The sequence below is a fragment of the Polyodon spathula genome, chromosome 13 (genome assembly GCF_017654505.1).
Source record: "Polyodon spathula isolate WHYD16114869_AA chromosome 13, ASM1765450v1, whole genome shotgun sequence".
Lineage (NCBI taxonomy): Eukaryota > Metazoa > Chordata > Actinopteri > Acipenseriformes > Polyodontidae > Polyodon > Polyodon spathula.
Window position 1 is genome coordinate 33,026,433 of NC_054546.1, and position 13,680 is coordinate 33,040,112.

Here is a 13,680-nt window from a genome sequence, read left to right on the forward strand (position 1 = left end):
CACTATTGGAAAGGTGTATTTAATTTGTTAATGGTGTTTTCTTGAAGCTGTTGGTGAGTAAAATTGCATTCTTGGTCTTTTTAAAGAAATGCAGTCAACATTACAAACATACTGTAACAGTCAAAGGAAAAGTAGTGATTTATATTGGGAGGACGAGCCAATCCATAAAACTTTTGGGAGTTTGAGATTTTGTAAAGGAAATGGCAGAAATGTATATCTGCATGTTATGGTTAATTTGTAAAATCGGTAAATGTATAGATTAACTGGGAAATGTATAGATTTACCAGCTTAGTAATTAGGCTCATGGAGGAGCAAACACACCATTGAAATAGTCTGATAAGTCTTGATTACACCTCATCACCTCAAGTAATTGCTGCTGTATGCAGTAACTAATACTTTGGTTATTTTATAAATTGACCTGTGAGCTGGTAAATCTATTCATTTACCAGTTAATGTATAGATTGGCTGATCAGCTGGTAAATCTTTACATTTACTGGTTAATGTATAGGTTTACCGATTTTACACATGAACCGTAATGTACAGGAAACTGAGATTTATGGCTTAATGAAATGCCTTTTGTTAGCTTTTTGTACTTTAAGCAGTTAATGAAATCAAACGGCTACAAGCCCTGTATGACCCATGGCGGTGGTGGTCCTATAATCTTGCTGTCCACCATCCTTCCAAGTTTCAACGCCACTAGAACATTTAATAACCTGCAGATACAAGGCTATTGATGACTGCATTATTCTTCTTGCTTAATTGTAAACTGAGGCTGTATGCACTGAGGAATGATCACGTCCATCTGTTGAAACACACTGCAGACACTTCTAATGAGTGCCTTCCTAGCTGCACGTGATTGACCTTCACCCTTTTTTAAATTACGTGGCAGGTGTTTTAATTTTTTTTCTCCATGTATCAAAGAAACAGCAATCCCTTCCATAAAAAACAAAAATAAAAAACAGATGTCAGTGTTCAGTATGCATATGTAACTACGCACTGGTAACTGATTTTTTGACAGCAATCAAAGTAATCAGACATATGTTTCAAGTTACACGGGCATGCTTAGTGCATAGTTACCTACTGACCTGGAATAATTAAGAACTCAGTGGATTGGGAGTAACTCTTTCACACTCTAGTGAATTCAGAGAGCAGGTCCACTTCCATTTGAAATCTTTTACAAACTCACTGTTTCGGGGGGAGAGAGCAACACTGTACAAGCAAAAACTAACCCTGAGTTCATTACAGAAATTCCACCTTGCTCAGGCTTGCTCCGAAACCACCGCAAAGGGTTAATTGTTCTGGTGGCTTGTTAATCATGCCAAATGTCTATATGGGATGAAATTGTGGTTAAAATAAAGATAAATAGCTTTAAATGTCCCATACTAATTAACTGTGTTTGCAGTCATTCTGTTGTGTTTCTTAAAGTTCTGTTACTCCAGTACTGATTTAAAACCCTGACAGCCCCACATACTCTCTGTTTAGTAGTTGGCGCTAGCAGTTGAAAAGTCTTTCAATGGAATGAGGAAGGCCGTTCAGTTCCGGCACTTAGGATTCTCCAGACAAGCTCAAAGCCAGATAAAGACACATTTAGAACAAAATGCTGACTTACTATTGGAGTAAGAAAGAGTAAAAAGCAATTAAAGTAACATTTTGAAGCTCTTTGCTATTTAAGAACATACATCACGTTACGTTTGTTTACCTTAAGGTCTGATTTCACGTTTTGAGGTAGTAGATAGTGAATTGCGTTTGAAAGTTGATATAATCAAACGCAATTGCAAACAGTTTGAAAATAAATTAGCTGCTTGCAGCCTTTGAGATAATCCAATATGTTGCTGGGAAAGTCTGGATTGATGAGTGAGATAGTACCTAATTTTGCCCCGCTAGCACTGTTCTGTGGCATTTCATCAGTTTTGCTGACAAATTTGCTTGCAACATAAACAGCCTCACGTACCTAGTAAATTACCTTTATTCCCCATTGCTATCAGTTACATTTAAAGTGCATTCATCTTTCTTTGTGAAATTATAATATTTGCTTTTTAGAGGCTTCCACCATACATTCAAAAATTTCTTCTGTACAAAAATGCTAGTCAATGCCCTGGTAATTGCTCTTCTGTTTTCAGGAGCAATCATAGCAATTGGTCTTAATTTTAAAGTACTGCGTAATTTGTAAAGACTTGCTGACCTAAGTAATTTGTAAAGACTTTATATCTACGGTATGCTGAAATTCGTTTCCCACTCATATATCCCAAGTTGAAAATTTCTCCACTCCATAAACATATTTAAGGATGCCCATAATACTTTGCACGTAGCGGTGTTCTGGTGTAAAAAAGATATAAAAAAAAAGATAAATGATCACAGCAACTACTGTACTGCTCCATTGAAACAAGGAGGAATCTTACTAAAAATGTGGTTTATGTTGCATAGACTAGCTGTTCTTGATATGTTAGCATTGAAGGATGATTGAAATATTGTTATGCCATTTAACTATAAGCCCAGGAGAGAATCTTATAATTGCCACCAGGCTAATGTTTAAAAACAGCAAACCAAACAATCATCTTTCCATCTGTAGTTCATTTTATTGTTACAACAGGGAACAAAAAATTATCTCTACTTGGTTTTGACTGTCCACCCTTCAGACATGGCTAGATCTGTAGTAATTAATCCACAGTTGCTTCAAACCCTGCCACGCAGAGGTCATTATGAGCAACTGCAAAAAAGCCTATGGCAGTAAGGGAAAAAGGCTTCCTGTAGTAAAAAACAGTTGACGGTACACACATGTTTTTGTAGGTTTAATGGAATATATTCCATCCATCAGACTATCCATTTCTTCATACTATGTTTTTTTTTTTTTTTTTTTTTTTTATTAGTTGCTTACAAGGGAAAAATAAAAACCTTTCATATTTTGTGTCATCTGCAGGCCTTCTGGCCCTGAGTTAAAATCCAATTTCTATACCGCTTATTAAGAAAACATTGAAAATGTAGCTTTAGGTCTTTGAAAGCCATCTTAATATACATGCCTCAAGTCATTGTCTTATTAATGTACTATTTGTCAAGTCTCTAAAGGCCAAACACATTTGCTTATTACTGTTGCCCTTTCTTACATAACAATAAGCAATGGGCGTTTAAAGCAATGGAGGAGTTTATTTTTTTTAAATGAAGAAATGAATTGCCTTAATAAGTAAGTTAATAAGCCTAGCTTTGACTTGGCCAAGTTATTCATTTAACTCATGCAACTAAACCCAATTCAGTTTGCTTTCACTATGTACTGTAAGTGATTCTTTAATAAAGCAAATTTGCACAATTAATTGAGTTTAAAACAGAAAGGGTTTACAGCATGTTCTGTATAAAATGAAACTGCCTGCTGCTAAGATGAAGTGCAGTCGTGCTGGGCCTGACTGGCTGGGAGATACTAAGGAAATGTTCAAACGGATCACAAGGTGTGTCCTTTTCACAGTGCGTGGGCAGACTTGGTTAAAGGTGATATTGAAGAATAGCTGTTGCTTGACTGAAGCAGCAGGTGTTCCCTTTAAAATACACTGAACTAAAGTGAATACGCTTTGATATGTTGCTTTTGAAAGTTGTGTTATGGTCCAGCCCATAGATTTGTTTTTCCTTTTTTTTTATCATTATTTTAAAGATACCGTAGATGAAAGCTGAAACTTGTGTGAAGTTGGGGTTAAAGCTGCAGTGTCCCACATTCCCACAGTAGGATTCCTTGTTGCCTGCTTGGTATAGTCTTTTATTTATCAGAAAGAAGACTTGGTTAACCAGCTTGCTTTATTTGTAGACACACAAGCTACTCATTCCTTTGAAACCAGTTTGCCTCAACTTTGCTCTGTGATTCAAATTGTCATGGGTCCCCAAGTGGCTCATCTGGTAAAAGCACAGCCTTGTAGTTTGAGCTTGTTTAAAACCCTACTGTAAGTAAAATGTTAAATCTTATATTCAGAATAGCCATCTGTAATTGTGTTGTTTTCAGCATGATGACACATGGTTCTGGAACCTCGTAAGGACACGTAAAAAAGCAGAGCCTTGCAGAGTAAAATAACCAGGTCAAGATTTTCATTCCACTGTTGCATCCAAGTTCCAAGTTTATGTCTGGGTTACTTGTTATACCGGTGAACAAATTGCTGAGGCAGTATGGAGGAGAGCCAATAACTGTGGACATATTGTTGTTATATAACTCCTCTAACTAGTATTTAAAACCGTTAATGTCCTGTCAGTATATTTTTAGATTTGTATTACTATGCAACCTTAAAGAAGTGATGAGCAAGACTTTCAGATATTTTTTCCACATTATATCTGAGGGAAAGTGTTTTTTTTTTTGTTTTTGTTTTTTTAATCTTAACTGGGGACAGGTTCTTTGCCAGACAATGAAAATTGGCTTTCACCACAGGGGGCACTCTATTTTAATTATTTAAACAGTGGTGATCTCAACATAGCAGATGCAAAATGTATAAACCTAATTTCACTGTATTTTTATTGTATGAAGCAATGTTAATAAGAGGGCCTATAAATCGCACCAGCACGAAAGCCTTACTGTAGTTAAGAGTTAAGAAGCAAAGTTGTTAGATCCACCTCTGTTAAGATCATTATGATAGACCCCAGTAGTGACATATTATTAGGAGAAAAATACTGTATCACAGAAAAACTATATATACATATCTCCAAAATAAAATAAAAAAATAAGGGAACAAACGTAATGTGCAATGTTGCTAACCATTCACATTTTCTACATGTAATTAATTAGTGAAACCTGCTTAAAATCATTCCATATCACTCCAACCTGCTTAATATAACGTTAATGCCACTTATTATCACCGTATTGTTAATGTGGACAAACTCCAGATAAAATCACTTTAGTTATTATCACAGTCCACTTTTATGTCAATCTCATTTAACAGACATAAATTACAACTGATTTTCTTCCAACTTAATTAAAGAGACTTTCTTGCACTCACATAGGTTATCTTGGTCAGGAATGTACCATTGTATCTTTGTTTGCAATTATCAACACTTGCACCTGCCCTTGACATCTTATTCTTTTATATTAAGATTTACCTTTCAAAATCTATATATGTCAGCTAAAATGTTAGCAGATTTGCTTTAGCCCCATGGGCTCCATCCACCAGCGATGGATCCATTCTGTTATCTGAAAGCCAGCTGGTAATTTCTATTAATTTATGTCAGTTGACTGTAATGGGATGGTTTGGATTCTGCTCCACGGCTTCAGTGTGTGATGTCCCTAGGAGACTCCTGAAAATGAGACAGTTCATCTCAGTGTGTTTCATCTACTGGACTATTTTAGATAATTAAAAATACATTTCTGCAGCACAATAGACTCTATACCCAATTAAAGTTAAAATTAAAACTTGGTTTTCAAGAAAATTTCAAAAAGGAGCATAACATTTTTGAAGCTGAAACATATTAAGTTCAAAACAGATTAATTATACTAACAATCACTAGGACTAGGACTAGAGCAGCCACGCTGGAGTCATTCCATTATATCTGTCTGTCTAGAGTATCTATCTGCAACAGTTTTAGCATAAAAAAAATGTTCAGACTCGAATAAAACACAAAACAAAAAGATGTTCAACTGAGTCACCAGTGATACACTTCTAGCAGGATGCCTGGGTACATTTACACAAACACACAAAGCAATCACAGGGCTCCTTGCTCTCCCCTTTTCTAATGAGAGCTTGTCGTCCCATCCTGTCCCACCCCTTTATATACAGCCAGGCTAGTTCAAAGAGATAATTAAAACACCTAATCACCCAATTGATTTTTCACATTCTAATCTTAGAGAAACTATGAACAATTGGTGATACAGGGCAGATTGACCCTGGTAAATCTGCTGGATTTAAATACAGACAAAAACTATTTACCACATTATATTATTTACACATAAGTCACATCTGTTTTGGTCCTCTGTGCAGGGTAAGGGTAACGCTGTCACATGTCTTAAAAAATGCTTTATAAAAATGAAATGATGTAAAAGGTTGGACAACACTTTTTACATGGAAATGTTGTAAATACTTGCAGGGGTTTTACAAACAATTAGACAGACCAATCGTCAGGTGAATGATTCTGCAAGGTGTTCACATGTTTCTGGAGGGATTCATTTCTCAGTACTGCCTCCTTCAGAAAAGTTAGAACTCATTTTATTTACTTATTGTCTAGTACGGTTTGTGCCAGTTTTTGCTGGTGTCCCCATTGGTTGTCAGTTGATGCTGCCAGCGTCCCATGGGCCACGAGTATGTGAATGTTTTCTGAATCACTCCATCTGCACATCTCAGTTCCGGTGTTTGTTTTTAGTTACAGTAGCTGTTCATTCAGTTGAGAAGCCTGGGACGCATTTTCTTTATAAATTAAAAGGTTAAAAGGTAACCAGTTGTTTTTCTTTTCTTAAAAGTACAGTTCTCTAGAGATGTGCAGATGGCAGTTTTTAAAATGGCATTGCAAAAAATATTAACAAGGCATTTTTTTCTTCCAATGCAGTCAATTACAAGTGTTGCATTATATTATGTGTGTCATCATAACAATATTAATTACAATATTGATAGAAAATAGAAAATCATACAGACATGGATAATAATATATTACACAGGTAGGAGATTATATATTGTGAAAATGTAGATGGTATAAAGTACCCCTTTGGTCTCTTTCATGTAATCAAATTTGTGAATACCAAACACTTCCCCCCCCACTTAATGACAGTTTTGTGGAATAAAATTGAAGTAGTAACCAGATTCCTTGCTTTTTTGTATTTATTTTTTTTTATCCATAGACAAGTTATTACAAGGTAACTAAAGCTGTCTCATATGGTATGCTGTAAAATCAATATGCATGAATATAAAAACTTGCACTGGGAACATCATTGCAGTTGCAGTGTTTTTTCTCATGAGTTAAATTTGGTTTCGTTTCTCTTCCACTTAATCCTTCATTCCCCATCCCATAACCCTTCCTCTTCCCTTTATGCCACAGGCCAAAAACCTTGAAACCGACAAGCAAGAAGTGTTCAACAAGATTTTAGAAGGGACCGTCCGAATGGGCAAGCTGGAAGAGAAAGTCAAGGTAAGAGAGAGGCAATCTGGCATTATCAAGACCTTGCAGACAGTGTAATGTCTAGTCATGACTAAATAGATCTGGTGATTTATCTATACCTGTCTTTTTGACTAATCAACTCATTTAAAATCTCTAGAGACCCAACTGTTCTTTCTGAACTTCCTTTACATCGAGGTCGCTGGAGTCTGCTTCTGTACTACAGTGTTATATTAATCAGGGGAATTAACACATTTTAAATCAGCAAGCTAATGTGAAACGTGTTGTATCAATGTTTATACATATCAAGGGAGCACTATATTTCACCAGTCAATAAGTCACTAATCTCTGATAGCCCATGCTGACAGTAAATTATAAAATTCCCATACTTTATTGCCTTTCACTAATTTACTATTTTCAATATTTCACTTTTTAAACAGTGGTGTACATTATATTCTGATTTTCGGTTTTAAGCGATAAAACACAATAAAATACCTCCGATAGAAAAAATAAATAAATTGGTGGATAGCCAATAAATACCCCAAAACAAAGTAAAAAGTGTGGAAATGGTTAATCTATTCATGTTGACTTTACCCTTTTCACATAAAAAAAAAAAAAACTTACTACAAAAATAATAATAAATACATTTCCCAGTGCTGCTGGGCAATGTCCCGCCTTTCTGATTTGTATCTCTCATTGATTAGTTCTGAATACTTTAAACCCGCCCCAACTACTGAGTGACAGCACATTCCTACATTTCTATTGGAGACTCCACTTGCGAGATTTAAAACGAGATTACAATCAGGAATGGAGGCTTGTTAGCAGGATTAAAAGCTGTATTACACATAAAAACCCCAGAAGAATGTGCCTGTGACCATAGGGATTTAATTATGGAAGACAGTAAAGGAAAGAAGGTACAATTGAAGTGTGCAAGTACTGTCGAGTTACTATACGTATAAGTAACACTAATCTCATACAGTAGATCAAAAACAATAGACCCCCCCCAAAAAAAACTATTTACATTAAAAAAAATGTAAAAATAATCACCAAAAAATACAATTAATAAAACCCGAAAAACAGAAGCCCTAATTATATTTAAAAAAAAAAAAATGAAACTCTTGGGTTTTTACAAAATTGTAAAAAGTCAATGCAAGCCTTTTGTAAACCTGTCAGATTTTCTTTTTCAGTTATTTTGTATTTTCATCCTTTTAAAGACTTATATATGGAAAGCGGTGGCCTTCATAGATTGCTATTTCTCTGATAGCGAAATAAGCAGAGTTCTGTAAATGTGCAATAGTGCTACCATAGCATTTTATTTGTTAAAGTGGATTCTTGAAAAATCTAATGTTTCCCTTTCTTACTAGTGGAGTTTTGTATTCCTCTCTAATTAAGGACACAGGAAACAATGTATCCCCATACCTTTGTTTTTTTTTTGTTTTTTTTCTGGACAATTATAATTTAATTTAATGCCTATGAATTTTTCAAAACACAAAATGTTAGTCATTCGGTTTTAATCGGAAGACGTTTAAAGATCAGGTAGAAAGGTTTTTAAATATTTAATATGAATAATTGCATTGAGAATGGCTACAAGAAGATGTACACGTGATAAACATCTATACATGAGAGAAATGTTCTGGCAGCTTGTCTTCGTGTTTTGGACTTAAAATCAATCCAGTGATTTTAATGTCATTTATGTTGGGTAAGGTGATCTTTGTGAGACTTTGAAAACCTATTTTTATTTAAGCTTGACAGCATCCTTAAAATGTTGTAGAATCACACAATGATGTGTTTGAGTTACACTTGGGTATACAGCACTTTCTGTGAAAATGCAGTTAATCCTTTGGTTTCATGTATTGGTGCACAAATCTGAGTATAAGCAAGATAAGTGCAGGATGTGGGTTCAGAGATGTTTACAATATTGATAAAATGCTATTTTACACCCTGGCGAATTTCTAATAGAAAATAACCTTTTTCATTCTCAACTCTATTAAAATAGTCTCAACTGCTCTGTATGGGCATTTATACAGTACGTCATACATACAAAGACATCTGGTTTGGTAAAATGAAATGCAGGCTGTGCTTTACCTTCTGTTTAGTTGTTTTTATGGTCATTTTGTTGTGTGTAGTCTTCTTGTGTGTAGAGTGGATAGACCTGTTTACCTGTTAAATAACGGATGAAACAGACAAATGAAGCAATTTATATATTGGCTAATAATTTCAGTACACTCCCAGGTTTATAATTTGTGGCTAATTAGTTTAACTTGCCATATGGTGTTATATATGTATTGCTATATATATATATATATATATATATATATATATATATATATATTAATAAATTTAGTCGTTAAATTTTCTCCCAATTTGAAATGGCCAATTATTATTTATTTATGCTCGGCTCACCGCTACCATCCCTGTGCTGACTCGGGAGCTGCGAAGACGAACACATGCTGTCCTCCGAAGCGTGTGCCGTCAGCCTGACCGCTTCTTTACACTCTGTGGATTCACCATGCAGCCGCCCAGGAGCTACAGCTCTCGGGCAGCTAATAGGCAAGCCACTACAGGGGTCGCTGGTCTGCGGTGAGCCGAGGACACCCTGGCCGACCTAGACCCCTCCCCCCCAGGCGACGCTCAGCCAATTGAGCACCGCCTCCTGGGAACTCCCATACACGGTCGGCTGTGGAATAGCCCAGACTCGAACCGGCGACATCCAAGCTATAGGGCACATCCTGCACTCACGCAGAGCGCTTTTACTGGATGCGCCACTTGGGAGCCCCCACTACTTTTTATTATTATTATTATTATTATTATTAATAATAATAATAATAATAATAATAATAATAATAATAATAATAATAATAATACATTACGTTTTGGCATTTCTTTCTTTTTTTTTTTTTTTTTTACTCACTGTGCCAAGCTCTATTTATTGACGTTGGTGATGTGTTTGCAACCTCTCACTACACTGCCTAGTGTCTGGTCTAAATCCCGTCAGAACTGCACAGCTACGAAATTACCGTATTACACACAATTGTAGATTCAAACAGAACAAATAAACTAAATGAAAATGCACAGCGCACCGTGGAATAAGTGCGTATCTCTGTGTTAATCACTTTATAAAAATCATGTTGTTGATTACCCAAATACCTTGCATTAGATTTTATTTTGTTATCACTTTCATTTGGAACAGATTTGAAAAAAAAATACAATAGTTCACTTATTGTATGTATGGATACAAACATATATGAAATGGAGAAAGAAATCTTTATGTAATTGTCTATTTTGGTGGCCGTTAATGAGTATTAATGGCTGCATTATTCACCCCTTAGAATGTAATTACCATATTATATATGAGTGAGAACAATGGATTGGCACTTTGATTTATGGTAATGCTGCACCTGCTATAGTCTGGAAGCATAATACAAATCTACAGCAAAATGACTTATTCTCAGTGTAGTGGAAACACTAATGAAGAAATTTTTTTTGAGGGATTTGAAACTTATGATAACCTATCACTCGTTTCAAGAGTGGTTGTGATGTGCTGAGGCTTTGCAGGGTGCAAAATATGAAACGGAGCAAAGTGGCAAACGTACTGAATTCCCTTCCAAGCGAATGAGACGACCATTTCAAATGATCTTGGTTCATTGGTGCAATTACATGGTTCTCAGAGGTCACATATCACTCCAAGCAAACCGAACCACACTCCAACCCTTCTGTTCCCACACTCTCCCCCTTAGATATTCCCTCCTTCCCCATTTCCTGTGTAGGTGAGAACATACAGGATTTCACCAATTCCTCGGGCTCTGTGAGAGCGAGTCCTTCCCTATAATGTCCTTACCCTACCCCCCTTCCTTTCCTCTTCCCGCATTGTACCCCCCTACCATGCCCTTTCCCTTTATCATTGTACTCCTCATCCAACTTCCCTTTGCTCCTGGCACCTTGAGCAGCTTACCTCCTTTGCCTCCCCTCACCACACTACCTTCCTTGTCATCTATCGCCCCCCCCCGGCCCCCCTTTCTCATTCTTGACTTGACTTCTTGACTTCCTCCTCTCCCCCTCCTCTCTCCCCCACCCTTTCACTCCTAGATGATTTCAACCTCCACCTACATTGTTCCCCCATTGCTTCTATCCTTCTCCCCCTTATGAACTCGTTTAACCACCTGCGTCTCCCCTCTCCCCCTACTCACACATCTGGCAATGACCTTATCTTCCTCTCAGCTTTTAAGGCATCATCATCCATCATAACTGCACCTCGACCTCCCTCTGACCATTTTTTCCTCGCCCTCACCCTCTCCCTTCCCTCTCCCCCCACCCTTTCACCCTCACTCCCTATCCTCCGACGTAATCTTCATACCCTTAACACCAGTTCCTGATCTCTCTTCTTTGTTGCTTCCCCCATCTCTGATTTCTCCTCCCTTCACCCAGACTTAGTAGCTGCCTTATTCTCCTTCACTTAGGCATCCTCAACCATGGCTTACCCCTTCCCTTAAAACGGACCAACGTTCCTTGCGTCAGGCAGAGCGACTCTGGAAGTCCACCCCCTCACCTTTGAACCTCCAAACCTACCACGCCCTCCTCTTCAATTTCCACTCTGCTCTGGAACTAGCCAAATACAATTACTTCCTAACACTCGTCACTGCTGTGGCCCCCCATCCCCATCAGCTCTTCTCAACCCTCAATAAATTACTCGCCAACTAAAAACTTCTCTTGATACTGTGGCTCCAGTTAAAATTCATTGTGAAATTTCAATCAGGATTTCACTCTAACCATAGCAGTGAGACTGCATTGGTCGAAGTGGTGAATGATCTATGTATTAGTGCAGACTCAAACTGTTTTCTGTACTGATCGTTTTAGACCAGAGTGCTGCCTCTGATACTGTGGATCATAAGATTTTAATTAATCATCTTAGAGAATGGGTGGGCCTTTCTCGTAGTATACTAAATTGTTTCAAATCATATTTATCGAATAGGCAATATTTTAATGCCTTAGGTGAATCTACATCTGGATTCGCCAATATTACATATGGTGCCCCGCTGGAATTCTTTATACATGATTCCACTTGGGGAGATTATTTGGAAACATGGAGTGAATTTTCACAGCTATGCAGATGATACACAGATTTATATATCTGTTAAACCAGGTGACATAACAGTTATCAATGTCTTATTCAAGTGTCTTGCTGGTTTTAGAAGCTGGATGTCTCAAAATATTTTAGAGTTAAATCAGGATAAGACAGAAGTCCTACTTTTAGGCTCTAACCAACAGATGGAGTCGACAAACATTGATTTAGGTTTGTTAAACTCAAATGTAAACTCTGAGGTGAGAAACCTGGGGGTTATTTTTTACTCTGAAATTTGCTTTGAATTGCCTATTAAACTTATTACTAGTCTCTTTCAATCATTTCAAGGATATTGCTAAAGTTAGATATTTTCTGTCCTTGGATGATGCTGAGAAATTAGTACATGCTTTTATTTTATCTAGATTAGATTACTATAACGCTTTATTTTCTGGACTTACATGCCATACTCTATCACGCCTGCAGCTTGTGCAAAATTCAGCTGCTAAAATGCTAACGAGAACAAAAAAAGGGGCTCACATTACTCCTGTGTTGGCATCATTGCATTGGCTTCCGGTGTGTTATAGGATTGATTTAAAAGTTTACTAGTATGCAAATGATCCCAATTGCACTTGCTCAGGGGCCTGTTTGAACTTGCAGTAGCTGCCACCTCTAAGGCCTTGGCTTGGTGCTACATCAGGAGCCAGGATTCGAATCAGGGAGCTCCTGATCAAATGACTCGCCCTGTCATCAACGTGCTAGAACCTTTAATAGGTGAGCCACTGAGGACCCAGAAATATTTTTTTCATACCGTAGAAAGCACAATATGACCTGACTGTTTTAATGAACAACATATAAATGCCTGTTAGCAGACGATGGCATTTTTGGATCGCCAATGTTTTTTATTTACCTGTTTTTCTCCCTAATTGTTATTTGTATCCCTGTTCTAAATTGCTACCCTCTGACAACTCAGGAAACGGAGGCTGGAACACGTGTCCTCGAAACGTGCTTCTGCCAATCCGTCATTTTCTGCACTGCGGATCCACAGCGAGGCCACCAGACCTATAGTGCCAGAGGACAACACAGATCTGATGGCTCCAATACAGAAACACAAGTGCCCTATCGGCCACAGGGGTCACCGGTGCGATCTAAGCCCTCCCTACCCGGGCGACACTCGGTCAGTTGTGCGCAGCCCCCTAGGAACCCCCAGTCACGGTTGGCAGTGACATAGCCTGGATTCGAACTTGCGATCTCTAGGCTATAGGGCACATCCTACACGCCACACAGAGTGCCTTTACTGGATGTGTCACTCGGTAGCCCCTTTATTGATGTATTGATGAGTCAACTATGTGTGTGTGTGTGTGCATGTATTTGTGTGTAACGTGTGTATGTTCTGTCTTCTAGTTTCCAGAAGACAGACAATATAAATACTCTATGTTGTTACCTGAAATTATTCATACAACTATCACCTCACAAAAAAATAAAAAATGAAAAAAAGATTTGTGGTTATAAAGCACTGGTTACCAAACTGGAGGCCACAAGATATTTTCAACAGATACAAAAATATCTTCCAAATGACCCTA

The 13,680-nt window shown here is 37.4% G+C and overlaps 1 protein-coding gene across 1 annotated transcript in view; it reads left to right on the forward strand.

The window, feature by feature from the left end:
• Window positions 1-13,680, forward strand: part of cep89 (centrosomal protein 89) — a 100,612-nt gene that overhangs the window by 34,569 nt on the left and 52,363 nt on the right. The window contains exon 19 of the mRNA XM_041267741.1: window positions 6,985-7,074. Coding sequence (XP_041123675.1) covers window positions 6,985-7,074 — 90 coding nt within the window. The remainder of the gene's footprint in view (window positions 1-6,984; window positions 7,075-13,680) is intronic.